General features: G+C 46.7%; 1 protein-coding gene across 1 annotated transcript; it reads left to right on the top strand.

The window, feature by feature from the left end:
* Positions 1–417: 417 nt before the first annotated feature.
* klb (klotho beta) lies at positions 418–16,981 on the top strand. The gene is made up of 6 exons (XM_064954538.1): positions 418–1,442; positions 6,768–7,281; positions 9,199–9,467; positions 9,645–9,901; positions 10,023–10,957; positions 11,438–16,981. Exons 1-6 carry the CDS (start codon positions 705–707, stop codon positions 11,884–11,886), a joined length of 3,162 nt encoding a protein of 1,053 aa, XP_064810610.1. The 5' UTR covers positions 418–704; the 3' UTR covers positions 11,887–16,981.
* The last annotated feature ends 469 nt before the right edge of the window (positions 16,982–17,450 follow it).

Here is a 17,450-nt window from a genome sequence, read left to right as displayed (position 1 = left end):
TGTGGCTATTTCTCAAACAGGACATCTTGGGTTTAAATAGCTGCAAGAACAAGCCAATATTTTCCTTACTATCCATTAGGTTGTAATGATTCCAATATGACGGTAAGATCGCTGAAAATAAAATGAAGGGTAAAGTGATAGGGAGAGTATAAGATTTAGCAGGAGACAGTGATTGTGAGATAGCGATGGGGGGAGAGAGAGAGAGAGAGAGAGAGAGAGAGAGAGAGTAAATGGGATCTACATCTCCAGTCATGGAGGTGAGGATGATCGTAGTTCAAGCTAATCATTGACAAAATTATCATGCGTCTGCCTCAAAGGTGTGTGCGGGTTTGTGTGCTCCTGAGTGTATGAGTCAGTGTTTGTGAGTGTGGTTGTGCGTGTTCAATGTACGGTATGTGTCAGAAAGAGGGAGGGGAGAGAAAAGGAGGGAGGTAGAGAGAGAGATATAGGGAAGTCCAACCATGTTAGCCTGTCAGATGGACACTGCACACCTCCTGGCTTCCACATGTAGACGTCTCAGTCTCCTGTACTCGCTTACTTCAATCCCTTCATCTTCTAATCTTCATCATGGATCCCTCACCTTCTTAACATCCGGACCGCTGATACTTACACAGAAACAGTCCCTCAGACAGTGACCAGCTTATTTCTTCTAAAGGACTTTGGAAAACTCTGGAGAGGATCATTCTTCTTCTACAGACTCCAATATGGCAACATACCTTTTCTCGCTTTTCCTGACAGTGATGGTCTGGCGCGGAGATTTCTGTTCCCTGGGGGAGGGCAGGAGGCAGTGGCAGCATCCCACCACCCCAGAGCCCTTCACCCAGAGCCAGTCCTTCTTCCATGGGACCTTCCCCACAGGGTTCCTCTGGGGTACGGGGACCTCTGCCTTCCAGACCGAGGGGGCCTGGGACTGTGACGGTAAAGGCCCCTCAATCTGGGATAACTTCACCCACTCAGCCCCCCACCGAGGTGATGGAAGTGTCGCTGACACGGCCAGTGACGGCTACAACCGCTGGGAGGAGGATGTTGAGGCGCTGGGGTACCTTGGGGTGCGCTCCTATGCCTTCTCCCTCTCCTGGCCCCGAATCTTCCCTGACGGTGTTGCCACAGGTCGGCCCAATGGGGTGGCTGTGGAGCACTATGGGAGACTGCTCGACAGGCTCCTGGAGAGAGGAATTGAGCCGGTGGTCACCCTGTTCCATTGGGACCTTCCCCAGGCCCTGCAGGAGCACTACGGGGGGTGGAGGAATGACACCCTGGTGGGTTTGTTTGATGCATACGCTGCCTTCTGTTTTCGAACGTACGGGGGCCGTGTGAGGTACTGGATCACCATACACAACCCCTACCTGGTGGCAGTCCAGGGGTACGGGACAGGGGTGCACGCGCCTGGAGAGACAAGCGACGCCACCGCACCCTTCAATGTGGCCCACAACCTCATCAAGGTAAGGCAGGGACAAGGGTTAAGGGTCAGAGGATGAAGTTGCCCCATAGTCGATGAGCTTTGGTCAGTTTATTGTTTTCCCTCCAATGGGAATGGTTAGGATTTCAGAAAGAAAAAGTTCCCAGTTCTGTGTCAAAGGGCAATGGATTATTTGTACCCATTTGGGAGGGGGGTCAGGGGGTGGAGTTGTAAATTAGAACCCTTTGGATAGATTGACTCGTGTGAAAGTGTCTGTTGAACAGACCATAGTGCAGACTAAGAGCACTTTAGTCAGACGGCCTGTTCCTGAACTTCGTACTTCTGTGGGATTTATCAGCTGATGTCGTCAGTGAATGTTTGCGTCATTCATTGGGTTCAGAACATTGCAAATAAAAATAAGTGAAGACATTACACTTGAAAAGCCATGGTACATGCTGTGCTTTATTCAGTCAAACTAATCCAAATGGTTGTATGTTGTGATATTCAATATTCACTGTGCTCCTTCAGCAGCTATTAGCAGTCATTGACCTCTTGTTAAAAAGTGTGTTTACCTTCTGCCATGAGAGGTTTATTACAGCTGCAGGACTGTGATTAGTAAACAGGACACTTAAGGAGCCACTGGGGGTCAAAGTCTGTGACAGCAACAGTTTTGCGGCTTCATTAATAATCAGCTCTGTCCCAGTGCATATTCACACTGTACAGGTCCGATGTCTGTACTATGTGTATGTGTATGTGTAATGTCTCTGCCATAATGCAATGCATGTAACAGACCTCCAATTTTTTATATATTTTTTTCCACCTTTATTTAACCAGGTAGGCAAGTTGAGAACAAGTTCTCATTTACAATTGCAACCTGGCCAAGATAAAGCAAAGCAGTTCGACACATACAACGACACAGAGTTACACATGGAGTAAAACAAACATACAGTCAATAATACAGTATAAACAAGTCTATATACGATGTGAGCGAATGAGGTGAGATAAGGGAGGTAAAGGCAAAAAAAGGCCATGGTGGCAAAGTAAATACAATATTTCAAGTAAAACACTGGAATGGTAGATTTGCAATGGAAGAATGTGCAAAGTAGAAATAAAAATAATGGGGTGCAAAGGAGCAAAATAAATAAATAAATTAAATACAGTAGGGAAAGAGGTAGTTGTTTGGGCTAAAATATAGGTGGGCTATGTACAGGTGCAGTAATCTGTGAGCTGTTCTGACAGTTGGTGCTTAAAGCTAGTGAGGGAGATAAGTGTTTCCAGTTTCAGTGCTTTTTGTAGTTCGTTCCAGTCATTGGCAGCAGAGAACTGGAAGGAGAGGCGGCCAAAGAAAGAATGGGTTTTGGGGGTGACTAGAGAGATATACCTGCTGGAGCGTGTGCTACAGGTGGGAGATGCTATGGTGACCAGCGAGCTGAAATAAGGGGGGACTTTACCTAGCAGGGTCTTGTAGATGACATGGAGCCAGTGGGTTTGGCGATGAGTATGAAGCGAGGGCCAGCCAACGAGAGTGTACAGGTCGCAATGGTGGGTAGTATATGGGGCTTTGGTGACAAAATGGATTGCACTGTGATAGACTGCATCCAATTTGTTGAATAGGGTATTGGAGGCTATTTTGTAAATGACATCGCCAAAGTCGAGGATTGGTAGGATGGTCAGTTTTACAAGGGTATGTTTGGCAGCATGAGTGAAGGATGCTTTGTTGCGAAATAGGAAGCCAATTCTAGATTTAACTTTGGATTGGAGATATTTGATATGGGTCTGGAAGGAGAGTTTACAGTCTAACCAGACACCTAAGTATTTGAAGTTGTCCACGTATTCTAAGTCAGTGCCGTCCAGAATAGTGATGTTGGACAGGCGGGCAGGTGCGGTTAGCGATCGGTTGAAGAGCATGCATTTAGTTTTACTTGTATTTAAGAGCAATTGGAGGCCACGGAAGAAGAGTTGTATGGCATTGAAGCTTGCCTGGAGGGTTGTTAACACAGTGTCCAAAGAAGGGCCAGAAGTATACAGAATGGTGTCGTCTGCGTAGAGGTGGATCAGAGACTCACCAGCAGCAAGAGCGACCTCATTGATGTATACAGAGAAGAGAGTTGGTCCAAGAATTTAACCCTGTGGCACCCCCATAGAGACTGCCAGAGGTCCGGACAGCAGACCCTCCGATTTGACACACTGAACTCTATCAGAGAAGTAGTTGGTGAACCAGGCGAGGCAATCATTTGAGAAACCAAGGCTGTCGAGTCTGCCGATGAGGATGTGGTGATTGACAGAGTCGAAAGCCTTGGCCAGATCAATGAACACGGCTGCACAGTAATGTTTCTTATCGATGGCGGTTAAGATATCGTTTAGGACCTTGAGCGTGGCTGAGGTGCACCCATGACCAGCTCTGAAACCAGATTGCATAGCAGAGAAGGTATGGTGAGATTTGAAATGGTCGGTAATCTGTTTGTTGACTTGGCTTTCGAAGACCTTAGAAAGGCATGGTAGGATAGATATAGGTCTGTAGCAGTTTGGGTCAAGAGTGTCCCCCCCTTTGAAGAGGGGGATGACCGCAGCTGCTTTCCAATCTTTAGGGATCTCAGACGACACGAAAGAGAGGTTGAACAGGCTAGTAATAGGGGTGGCAACAATTTCGGCAGATAATTTTAGAAAGAAAGGGTCCAGATTGTCTAGCCCGGCTGATTTGTAGGGGTCCAGATTTTGCAGCTCTTTCAGAACAGCAGCTGAACGGATTTGGGAGAAGGAGAAATGGGGAAGGCTTGGGCGAGTTCCTGTGGGGGGTGCAGTGCTGTTGACCGGGGTAGGAGTAGCCAGGTGGAAAGCATGGCCAGCCGTAGAAAATGCTTATTGAAATTCTCAATTATGGTGGATTTATCAGTGGTGACAGTGTTTCCTATCTTCAGTGCAGTGGGCAGCTGGGAGGAGGTGTTCTTATTCTCCATGGACTTTACAGTGTCCCAGAACTTTTTTTAGTTTGTGTTGCAGGAAGCAAATTTCTGCTTGAAAAAGCTAGCCTTGGCTTTTCTAACTGCCTGTGTATAATGGTTTCTAGCTTCCCTGAACAGCTGCATATCACGGGGGCTGTTCGATGCTAATGCAGAACGCCATAGGATGTTTTTGTGTTGGTTAAGGGCAGTCAGGTCTGGGGAGAACCAAGGGCAATATATGTTCCTGGTTCTAAATTTCTTGAATGGGGCATGTTTATTTAAGATGGTTAGGAAGGCATTTAAAAAAAATATCCAGGCATCCTTTACTGACGGGATGAGATCAATATCCTTCCAGGATACCCCGGCCAGGTCGATTAGAAAGGCCTGCTCGCTGAAGTGTTTCAGGGAGCGTTTTACAGTGATGGGTGGAGGTCGTTTGACCGCTGACCCATTACGGATGCAGGCAATGAGGCAGTGATCGCTGAGATCTTGGTTGAAGACAGCAGAGGTGTATTTAGATGGCAAGTTGGTTAGGATGATATCTATGAGGGTGCCCGTGTTTAAGGCTTTGGGGAGGTACCTGGTAGGTTCATTGATAATTTGTGTGAGATTGAGGGCATCAAGTTTAGATTGTAGGATGGCTGGGGTGTTAAGCATGTTCCAGTTTAGGTCGCCAAGCAGCACGAGCTGCTCAAATTGTTTGGGTACAGACCTGGATAGTAGGACTGAACTCTGCAGGCTATCTTTGCAGTAGATTGCAACACTGCCACCTTTGGCAGTTCTATCTTGTCTGAAAAAGTTGTAGTTTGGAATTAAAATTTCAGAATTTTTGGTAGTCTTCCTAAGCCAGGATTCAGACACAGCTAGGACATCCGGGTTGGCAGAGTGTGCTAAAGCAGTGAATAGAACAAACTTAGGGAGGAGGCTTCTAATGTTAACATGCATGAAACCAAGGCTATTACGGTTACAGAAGTCGTCAAAAGAGAGCGCCTGGGGAATAGGAGTGGAGCTAGGCACTGTAGGGCCTGGATTCACCTCTACATCGCCAGAGGAACAGAGGAGGAGTAGAATAAGGGTGCGGCTAAAAGCAATAAGAATTGGTCGTCTAGAACGTCTGAACAGAGAGTAAAAGGAGGTTTCTGGGGGCGATAAAATAGCATCAAGGTATAATGTACAGACAAAGGTATAGTAGGATGTGAATACAGTGTAGGTAAACCAAGGTATTGAGTGATGAAGAGAGAGATATTGTCTCTAGAAACATCATTGAAACCAGGAGATGTCATTGCATGTGTGGGTGGTGGAACTAATAGGTTGGATAAGGTATGGTGAGCAGGACTAGAGGCTCTACAGTGAAATAAGCCAATAAACACTAACCATAACAACAATGGACAAGGCATATTGACATTAAGGAGAGGCATGCTTAGTCGAGTGATCAAAAGGGTCCAGAGAGTGGAGAGGTTGGTTGGGGGTCACGGCGATTTAGACAGCTAGCCAGGCCATCAGTAGCAAGCTAGCATAGGATGGACGTCTGTTATTAGCCACCTCTTGCGTTCCGTCAGTAGATTAGTGGGGTTCCGTGTGGTAGAGGGGATTAATCCAAATCACACAACAACAACAAAAATAAAAACAATAGATATAGCTAGAGGCCCAAGAAGAAGAAAAAATAACAATAACAATAAAAATAAATAAATAAATTGTCGGATTGTCTGTTCAGATAGCAGCCGATAAGACAGCTAATGGCTAGCAGGCCGCAGATGGGTGCCCAGGCAACGTCGCGACGGAGGAGCCAGCCGGATAACTCCTTAGGGTAGATAATGTCGGCAGTCCAGCCGTGCAGGCCCGGTGGGGCTCCGCGTAGGCAGCAAAACGGGTCCGGACAGGTGACCGCAGCCCAGGAGTGATTGATGGAATTCCTCAGCTGGCTAGCTCCGGAACAACTGATGTTTGCTCCGGAATCGACGAAAGCTTTAACTAGCTTCTGATTAGCTTCTGGATTAGCTTCTGGCTAGTTCCTGGCTAGCTTCTGGCTGAGGTGTGGCTAGTTTCTGGCTAGCTTCTGACCTAGCTTCGGATTAGCTTCTGGCTAGCTCCTGGCTAGCTCCAGGCTAGCTTCTGGCTAGTTTCTTGGAGTTTCTGGCTAGCTTCTTGGAGGATTACAGATTTGAGGTAAATAATACTTTTTTATGAATATAAATTGGTGAGGCGAGTTGCAGGAGAGTGTTTTGAAGATGTTTATGGAAAATTAAAAAAATATAAAAATGTATGAAAAAAGTTGTAAATATATATATATATATATATATATATATATATATATATATATATATATATATATACGGGACACGACAAGACGAGGACAAAAGACGTCTGAACTGCTATGCCATCTTGGGAACCTTTTGATTTATTTCTAATTTTATTTTCATTTCTAGGCGCATGCCAAAGCATGGCACACCTATGACACCTACTTCCGGCCGACTCAGAATGGTAAAGTGTCCATCGTCTTGGGTTCCCATTGGATGGAGCCTAAGAGAGACCAAGCCACACAGGTCAATATTGAACTCTGCCAGCAGTCCATGGAGGCGGTGCTTGGCTGGTTCGCCAATCCCATCTTCAGGGATGGGGATTACCCAGCATCCATGAGATCCACCCACAGGGGGCTTCTGCCTGAGTTCACCCCAGAGGAGAAACACTTGGTGCGGGGAACGGCTGACTTCTTTTCCCTGTCCTTTGGGCCTAACAACCTGCGTCTGGGCCGGAGTCTAGCCCACTATGGGCAGACAGTGTACCCGGACATGAGGCGGGTGCTGGGCTGGGTGAGGCTGGAGTATGGGGACCTGCCTGTGCTGGTGGCGGAGGGGGGCTGGTTCTCAGCTGCAGCTGTGGAGAGGGAGGATACAGATGCCATCTACCTGATGAAGAGGTTCATCAACCAGGTGCTGCAAGGTGAGAAGGGGGCAAGGAGGAGGAGGCCGAGGATGGGGGGCAGGATTAGGGAAAACAGAGGAGGTCAACAAGAGAGAGTACAGTACTATTCATAAGTTTAGACACACATACTCATTCATGGGTTTTTATTTATTTGTACTATTTTCTACATTGTAGAATAATAGTGAAGACTTCCAATCTAGGAAATAACACATATAGAATCATGTAGTAACCAGAAAAGTGTTAAACAAATCAAAATATATTTTAGATTTTAGATTCTTCAAAGTAGACACCCTTTGTCTTGATGGCAGCGTTGCACACTCTTGACATTCTCTCAACCAGCTTCATGAGGTAGTCACCTGGAAGGCATTTCAATTAACAGGTGTGCCTTGTAAAAGTTCATTTGTGGAATTTCTTTCCTTCTTAATGCGTTTGAGCCAATCAGTTGTGTTGTGACAAGGTAGGGGTGGTATACAGAAGATAGCCCTATTTGGTAAACGATCAAGTCCATATTATGGCAAGAACAGTTCAAATGAGCAAAGAGAAACAACAGTCCATCCTTATTATGGGGCGGCAGGTAGCCTAGCGTTGGGCCAGTAATCGAAAGGTTGCTGGATCGAATCCCCGAGCTGACAAGGTAAAAATCTGTCGTTCTGTCCCTGAACAAGGCAGTTAACCCACTGTTCCCTGGTAGGCCGTCATTGTAAATAAGAATATGTTCTTAAATGACTTGCCTAGTTTAAGAAAGGTAAAAAAAATGAAGGTCAGTCAATGCGAAAGATTTCAAGAACTTTGAAAGTTTCTTCAAGTGCAGTCGCAAAAAACACCAATGATGAACCTGGTTCTCATGAGGTCTGCCACAGGAAATAAAAACCGAGGGTGACCTCTGCTGCAAAGGATAAGTTCATTAGAGTTACCAGCCTCAGAAATTGCAGCACAAATAAATGCTTCACAGAGTTCAAGTAACAGACACATGAGACTGCGTGAATCAGGGACTGCGTGAATCAGACTTTCATGCATGAGTTGCTGCAAAGAAATCACTACTAAAGGACACCAATAAGAAGAAGGGACTTGCTTGGGCCAAGAAACCAGGCAATTGATAATAGACCAGTGGAAATCTGTCCTTTGAGTCCCAATTTGAGATTATTGGTTCCAACCGCCATGTCTTTGTGAGATGCAGAGTAGGTGAACAGATAATCTCCACATGTGTGGTTCTCACCGTGAAGCATGGAGGAGGAGGTGTGATGGTGTGGGGGTGCTTTGCTGGTGACACCGTCTGTGATTTCTTTAGAATTCAAGGCACACTTAACTAGCATGGATACCACAGCATTCTGCAGCGATACGCCGATATGCCATCCCATCTGGTTTGCGCTTAGTGGGACTATCATTTGTTTTTCCACAGGACAATGACCCAACACACCCTCAGGCTGTGTAAGGGCTATTTGACCAAGAAGGAGAATGATGGAGTGCTGCATCAGATGAGCTGGCCTCCACAATCACCCAACCTCAACCCAATTGAGATGGTTTGGGATGAGCTGGACCGCAGAGTGAAGGAAAAGCAGCCAACAAGTGCTCAGCATATGTGGGAACTCCTTCAAGACTGTTGGAAAAGCATTCCAGGTGAAGCTGGTTGAGAGAATTCCAAGAGTGTGCAAAGCTGTCATCAAGGCAAAGGGTGGCTACTTTGAAGACTCGATTTGAAGACTTGATTTGTTTAACCGTTTTTTGGTTACTACATGACTCCATATGTGTTATTTCATAGTTTTGATGTCTTCACTATTATTCTACAATGTAGAAAATAGCAAAAAATAAAGAAAAACCCTTGCATGAGTAGGTGCATCCAGACTTTTTACTGGTTCTATACATTTAACCTTAACTGTTGTGCTATTTGTACCTCTTTGGTAACATCTCCTTCGTTCTGTGTTTGTCTGTGTCCAGCCATGGTGTTTGACGGTGTCAGAGTGTTTGGCTACACAGCCTGGTCTCTGGTGGATGGTTTTGAGTGGAACTACGGCTACAGTGTGAGACGAGGCCTGTTCTACCTAGACTTCAGCCAGGCCAACAGAACCAGGGTTCCCAAGACCACTGCTCTGTTCTACAGGCAGGTCATCAAGGACAATGGTTTCCTCAGTGATGAGATCACCGGAGAGGTCAAAGGGCGTTTCCCATGTGACTTCCACTGGGGTGTGGCCGACTCCAGCCTACAGGTGAGGGGATGAGAAGGAGAAGAAAGGACACGAGAGAGGCAGGAGAAAGGAAAGAGAGGGTGATTTTATTTTGCAAAACTGCTCTGCCTTCCTTGCTCTTGATCTCAAACAGAACAATAAGCAAGCTGGATGATGCAAACAAAAACAAAAACCTATATATTTCTTCTTTTATCAAAGGTCAATTTCTATCCCTTCTCCCCTCAATTCACCGACCCCCACCTGTATAGCTGGAACCTGACAGGGGATGGGGCACTGCGTCCTGTCCAAGGAGTCAACCTCCACATCAGGGGGGCACAGTGCACTGACTACCTGGCCATCAGTGGTCACGTGAGCCTCTTTAAGTCCACAGGGGCATCTCACTACCTCTTCGCCCTCAACTGGTCCCTAATCCTTGCCCAAGGCGATCTGTCTAATGTGGACACAGAGGCCCTAAGGTAGAGACAACAACTGTATAATGTGTATTCAAATGTTTACCATACATGCACACATGCAAACACACACTAAAATGCACGCCTGTATGCATACACACTTTGCATTTCAAACTCTTTCTAACAGGTACTACCGCTGCTTCCTCACCGAACTCCGCAAGCAGGGCCTGGAGGCTGTGGTCACTCTCTACTACCCTACTAACAGAGTCCCTCTGCTGGGCTTGCCCGGCCCGCTGCATGCCTCTGGCGGCTGGCTGAACCAGAGCACGGTGGAGGCCTTCCAGAGATACGCAGCCCTCTGCTACACGGAGCTGGGGCCCTGGGTGAGCTACTGGATTACCATAAATGAGCCCAACAGACTAGTGGATGCCTACAAGATCGGGGAGGAGCAGCATCTGGCAGCCCATAATCTCCTCCTGGCCCACGCTAAGGCCTGGAGGCTTTATGAGAGGGAGTATCTCAGCCAACAGGGAGGACTGGTGTCCCTGGCTCTGCACGCAGACTGGGTAGAACCCGCCAACCCCTTCCTGGAGTCACATGCAACAGCTGCTCAGAGATTCCTGTTGTTTGAGCTTGGTCGTTTCCTAGACCCACTACTAGGGAGCATAGAGGGGGAGGGTAAGAGTGGTAGGTACCCTCCAGAGGTGAGGAGGTACTTGGAGGAGAGGGCAAGGGTGATGGGCCTCCCTGGATCCTCACTACCACACTTCACCGCCAGGGAAAAAGAGGAGCTCGGAGGGGCGCTGGGCTTCATTGCACTGAATCACTTCACCACACGTCTCGTGTCACCACGCCCCCAGTCTCCTCAGACTGCCCCACCTAACCCCCAGCAACCTCCAGACCATGGCTGCCTGCTGATGTCTGACCACACCTGGGCCTCTTCTGGTCTGGAGCAGGCAGTGGTCCCCTGGGGCCTCCGGAGGGTGCTGCGCTGGGTGAAGGAGAGGTATGGAGTGGCCCTGCCTGTTGTAGTCACAGCCAGTGGGGTAGACGACCAGGCCCCTGTAAATGATCTGCTCAGGCAGCACTACATCAGGAATTACCTACAGGAGGCCCTCAAAGGTGAGCCTCTCTCTAACCTCCTCAAACTCCCTTCAAACCCCCAAACTCCAGTCCAATGATAACCCACTAGTTTGTTCTTATCAGAAATAGCCTGGAGGTTCTATACTTATTTCTATTGTTTGAAATAAACAGATCTCCTCTCTGCAGTTTCTTCTGCAGACAGGTAGAGTAGGGCACTCATTAGCAGCTTTAAGTATGAGAGGTCGAAGGTGACTTTTCTCACAGCTCATTTCCTAACACACCACAGCACACGGCCTTATCACATGAGCCCCCTCATAAAACTCATGGACTTTACTGTATAAGAAACCTTTGAGCTCATAAAGTTCATCCCAGTGAGAACTGTCCTGTCATGTACTGAACTAAACGTTCTGTGCAGTACTTTAGCCACAATAGGCTACAGCTTCTCTGTTGACATTGCTTTTCTGTATGTCAAAAGAGGGATTCTGACCTCAACCTCTCCCTGTTTTTGCTCCTCTCCAGCTCGCCAGTTGGATGGAGTCAACCTAAAGGGCTTCTACGTCTGGAAGCTGCAGGATCGACACGTCCCTGAGTTCGGTCTCTTCACCTCTTCCCACCACAAGTCCCGACCCAAAGCCTCCATCGCAGCCTACAGAGAGATTATCGAGCGCAGCGGTTTCCCTGGCAACAACGTCACATCGTCCTGTATGATCATTGACCGCAGGGCGGTGTGTTCCATCTGCGCTCGCATCTCAGAGAACAAACTGCTGCTGTTCTTCGCTGCATGTCTCCTCCTTACGTTAGCTATGCTGGTGGGGGTCGTCATCGTCGTCGTCAGGGGGAAGAGGACTAGGAGGAGGAGGAGGGTGGGTTTGCCGGTGTGTCCCATCCCGCTCGGGAGGAAGTGTCAGCCGTGGGAGAGAGTGTCACTACAGAGTGTGACGGATAGGATCCGCGTGGTCCGCCGTTAGTCAGGGCCTTATTCATACTGAGTTTGTTCCTGTTGTAGTGGCCTGCAGGTTTTACACGCCAGCCAAGCTTCCGGGAGAGCGCCATGGTGCCCTTTTGAGTCGTGGTTCTTAGGGACAGGTCTCGGATCAGCTTCCCCTCCACAAAACCTTGAACTTAGTGGATAAACAAAAAATTTAGATCAGTGTCTAGGGGGGAACTTCATTATCCTCCGCAAGCCTGGGACTGGGCTCAACGCAGCGGGATCAGCAAGGGCCAAGGGGTCATCTTCTGTCTGAGCCCTAGAGATACCACATATTGATGATCAATGTATAGGCAATTAACATAATTGACAGTATGTAGGCTATATGTTATCACAGATAAGAATATGATGTTGCCATGGGATTGCTTTGTTGTTTCGTTGACAGATCGTTGGCTATAGCTTGATATCTTCTATGAATGCTGCTGTTGTGATGTACTGATCATGTATGGTGTACAAGACCGGCCTGTTAGTATGACTTGTTGGTGTGTGTCATAGTGTTTCCTCACCTGTCTTATAATTTGGTGGGTACCCAACTTGTTGCATATCCCAACTCTCCCTGAGACACCATTGGACAGTCTTTGTATATTTGTAGTAAGGAGTTCCTAAAATAGGGATCTGCGCTGATGGCAGTAGTGTTTTTCCCTCTGCGCTCCAGAGACAAAACCACTTGAACATGTTATCTACAAATGGCTAACTCAAGCGCTTATTCTAATTTATTTTTCTCAATGATTGTGCACCTTTTTTGGGAAGATGATGTGCAATGTTTGCTGAGTTCAAAACATTTTATTCTGTAAATTAATCCAAAATAATACATTATATATGAAATAAAATGAAATCGTTGTGCCAGAAGTTGCTGCTCTATGTGGGCACTGTTTCCTTCAGACACTGCTGCCCCCTAGTGGGGGTCTTATGTCCCAAAACTGGTTCAGGGCCCTTGATAAGAAAATAGAGAGAGAATGAGAGAGAGAGAATTGAGAGTGAGAGAGAAATAATTGGTAGAGAGAGAATTTAATTGAGAGAGAGAGAGTGAGAAAGAGAGAGAGAGAGAGAGGTTGAATCCAAGATGGCGTAGCAGTAAAGACGTTGTTTGTTGTTGTCCTGTGTACATTTTTTTGTTGTCTTTTTTTGTATATATTTCAATATATTTCAATCTCTTTTTCCATTTTTAAATTAAATATTCCTTCCAGCAACCCGCCTCACCCAATGTGATACTAATCTGCTATTTTAAGACATTATAGCTAGAACCTCCATCAGAAGCAAGCCATCAGAATCTAACCAGCTAATTAGCTACTAGCTATTTAGTCCTTGTTAGCCACTGCTAGCGGCCTTTGCCTTTAGCTCAGGCACCAGATGCTTTTAGCCTGGATAATATTTGCCAGTCTGCACAGCACGATATCAACCCTGAGCATACCGGACTGCTTTTCTCCACTACAACACCGGATTCCTGCCTTAAGCCCTGGACCATTACTCCTGATCATCGCAGCTAGCTAGCTGCTACCGAGTGGCCCAGCCCCGAAGCTAGCCTTGAGCCATGCCCATCTCCCGGCCTGCTCAGTGAACCCTATAATCACTTGGCTATACAGCTGATGCCTCCCGGACTCTTCACTAATACGACTAGAATCCACTACATCACCGGATTCCTGCTGTAAGCTCTGGACCTTTGCATCCGATCATCGCAGCGAGCTAGCTGCTACCGAGTGGCTATAGTGGCTAACGCCCTCGTCCCGAATCTAGCACCAGTTAGCCTCGAGCCAGGTGCACCTCCCGGCTAGCAAATGAAATTACTCCAGCTACAATACCTCTTTTGCCAATTGGCCTGGACCCTTTGTCGACACGGAGCCCTGCCTATCCATCACGACTGGTCTCCCAACGTAATTCCGTCGGATGTGCCCTCAACCGGCCTTTGCCGGACATCGGTGAAGACGTTTCTGCTAGCCCCGGCCTGCTAACTTTATGAACGCTGTGTTTCCCGCTTGCTAGCGTAGAACTTTTCAGGTTAGCGGCTTCCCTGATTCATCTATTGCTGTTCACTGGACCCTATGATCACTTGGCTACATAACTGATGCATGCTGGACTGTTCATTAATCACGGTCCATTTTGTTTATTTTGTTTATCTGTCGGCCCCAGCCTCAAACTCAGGCCCTGTGTAGTTAACTGACCCTCTCTGCCCATTCATCACCATTTTACCTGTTGTTGTTGCCTTAGCTGATTTGCTGTTGTTGTCTTACCAGTTGTTGTCTTAGCTAGCTCTCCCAATCAACACCTGTGATTGCTTTATGCCTCGCGTTATGTCTCTCTCTAATGTCAATATGCCTTGTATACTGTTGTTTAGGGTAGTTATCATTGTTTTATTTTACTGCGGAGCCCATAGTCCCACTCAACATGCCTCAGATACCTATTTTGTCCCACCTCCCACACATGCGGTGACCTCACCCAGCATAACTAGTGCGTCCAGAGATGCAACCTCTCTTATCGTCATTCAATGCCTAAGTTTACCTCCACTGTACCCGCACCCTACCACACCCCTGTCTGTACATTGTGCCCTGAATCCATCCTATCACGCCCAGAAATATGCTCCTTTTATTCTCTGTCCCACGCACTCCTCCTCTGTTCCTCAGGTGATGTAGAGGTTAACCCAGGCCCTGTGTGTCCCCAGGCCTTGTGTGTCCCCAGGCGCTCTCATTTGTTGACTTCTGTAACCATAAAAGCCTTGGTTTCATGCATGTTAACATCAGAAGCCTCCTCCCTTAGTTTGTTTACTCACTGCTTTAGCACACTCTGCCAACCCTGATGTCCTTGCCGTGTCTGAATCCTGGCTTAGGAAGGCCACCAAAAAGTTGCAATCTACTGCAGAGATAGCCTGCAAAGTTCAGTCATACTTTCCAGGTCTATGCCAAAACAGTTTGAACTTCTAATTTTAAAAATGAATCTCTCTAGAAATAAGTCTCTCACTGTTGCCGCCTGCTATAGACCCCCCTCAGCCCCCAGCTGTGCCCTGAACCCCATATGTGAATTGATTGCCCCCCATTTATCTTCAGAGATCATTCTGTTAGGTGACCTAAACTGGGATATGCTTAACACCCCAGCCATCCTACAATCTAAATTAGATGCCCTCAATCTCACACAAATTATCAAGGAACCCACCAGGTACAACCCTAAATCCGTAAACATGGGCACCCTTATAGATATTAGCCCTCCAAATACACCTCTGCTGTTTTCAACCAGGATCTCAGCGATCACTGCCTCATTGCCTACATCCGTTATGGGTCCGCGGTCAAATGACCACCCCTCAACACTGTCAAATGCTCCCTAAAACACTTCTGCGAGCAGGCCTTTCTAATCTACCTGGCCCAGGTATCCTAGAAGGATATTGACCTCATCCCGTCAGTAGAGGATGCCTGGTCGTTCTTTAAAAGTAATTTCCTCACCATCTTAAATAAGCATGCCCCATTCAAATGATGTAGAACTAAGAACAGATATAGCCCTTGGTTCACTCCAGACCTGACTTCCCTTGCAACATCAGCAAGATGGGCAGCCCAATGATAAAAACATCAGTAGCCTAAAAGTCATAAGCACTAAGTGTGCTTGATAAATAGTGAAAATTGGCACAAAAGCAATAATGGCATTATAATGAATGTGTCAATAGGACAGCAGTCAAAAATAGTCAATTCTTGTCAGCTCGTGGTGACATAGTGTGCATCTTCATGCAATGGCATCAGACATCCATGTCACATAAACCACAAAGCTGGTGAGTGCGTTGCTGATGTTGTTTTTTGCTTGAGCTGTAGCTCTGAGTGATTACATTTTATGCGGATAATCGTCCATAGCATTGTCACCGGCTTGTTCTTTCCAAACAGTGCCACCCCTCGACTCTTCTCTCCTGTCTCACCTGCTCAGTGGACACGATTCTGTTTTTTTTGCGCTTAGGCCTTGGAGATGTATGTTCAGGCTGAGGCTCAGAATCAGAAGAATAATCATCCGAGATGTCACGATCAATTCTTCCCCACCATCTGAGTCGTTTTCATTCAGATTTTGTAGCAACGCTAAGGCAGCACGTGCATCCATTCCTCTAGGTCTTCGTGCCATTGTAAATTATGCATGCTCTCACTATGTACTCCAAGTACTGTAGGCCAGCGTAGGCTGATAAGACTGCTTGGATTCGGTGGACTGATATAGGCTTAGGGCTGTGGAGGTGACTGTATTACCGCCACACCCGCCATACCCGGTGGTCACTAGTCATGAAGGCAGTCAAATTCCATGTGACAGTTTAGTCACAGTAAATAGATTTCTCCAAGCTCTGATGCTGCTGATGGTCATTAGTAGCCTTATAAACTTCCTGGTACTCAGCACTCCCTCTAATCACTCTGACATCAATGCAAATATAATTGAAAATCAAACATTTCATTAGAGCCCATGAGCTCCTGTTGTGCAACATTTCTATAGACTAACAATTGTGTGAGAAAATAGTGATGGCCTCTACTAAAAAGAGGAGGATCCCATCAGCTTTCTATAGACTAGGCCTACTATGTTTATTTCTCAACTTTAATAATATTAAGCAAATTGTTTACGTTTACAACAGGAGTATTACATACCAGGCTGGCATGAAAATGACCCACAGGAAAAGCGTCCTCCATTCGGGTATTTAAGTGCATAGATGACATATTGTTTTCCACTGTGTTACGACTTCCGCCGAATTGGGTTTCTCTCCTTGTTTGGGCAGCGTTCGGCGGTCGACGTCACCGGTCTTCTAGCCATCGCCGATCCACCTTTCATTTTCCATTTGCTTTGTCTTGTTTTCCCACACACCTGGTTTATTTACAGTTCCCTCATTACTTGTCATGTATTTAACCCTCTGTTCCCCCCCATGTCTGTGAGCGAAATTGTTCATTACGGTTATTGTGTGACGCGTCAGGTTGTTTTTTTCCCGGGTATTGTTTTGAACCTGTGGTATTGTATTGTTGTACATTATTTAGTGTGACTAGGGCGCTATTCGCTTTTGCCTTTGGCTGGAGTGTTGTGATGCTGTTGCGTCCAACTGTTTTGCTTCTGCCGATTAAAGTGTGCCTGTTCACTCATCTCTGCTCTCCTGCACCTGACTCCAGTTGACCAGCTGCGCACACAGTCTGACACACTGCCCCTGTTTCGAGACACGTGCATGATAATGGTCCATTCGAAATCAAAACAAATTTTACACATATAGTACCAGTCAAAAATTTGAACACACCTACTCATTCAAGGGTTTTTCTTTATTTTGACTATTTTCTACAATGTAGAACAGTGAAGACATCAAAACTATGAAATAACACATATGGAATCATGTAGTAAACAAAAAGTGTTAAACAAATCAAAAGATGTTTTAGATTTTAGATTCTTCAAAGTAACCACCCTTTGCATTGATGACAGCTTCCACGCCTGCTCCCGCTCCCCCTCTCTGGCGCTCGAGGGCGCCGGGCTGCCCTTCATTACAGACACTTGTCATCATTGGACTCACCTGGACTCCTTCCCTTTGTTGATTGCCCCTTCTATAACTGTCTGCTCCCCGTT

This window comes from Oncorhynchus masou, chromosome 32 (assembly GCF_036934945.1).
Source record: "Oncorhynchus masou masou isolate Uvic2021 chromosome 32, UVic_Omas_1.1, whole genome shotgun sequence".
Lineage (NCBI taxonomy): Eukaryota > Metazoa > Chordata > Actinopteri > Salmoniformes > Salmonidae > Oncorhynchus > Oncorhynchus masou.
Note: the sequence above shows the minus strand (reverse complement) of the source record. Positions and strands in the feature narration are given on the sequence as shown.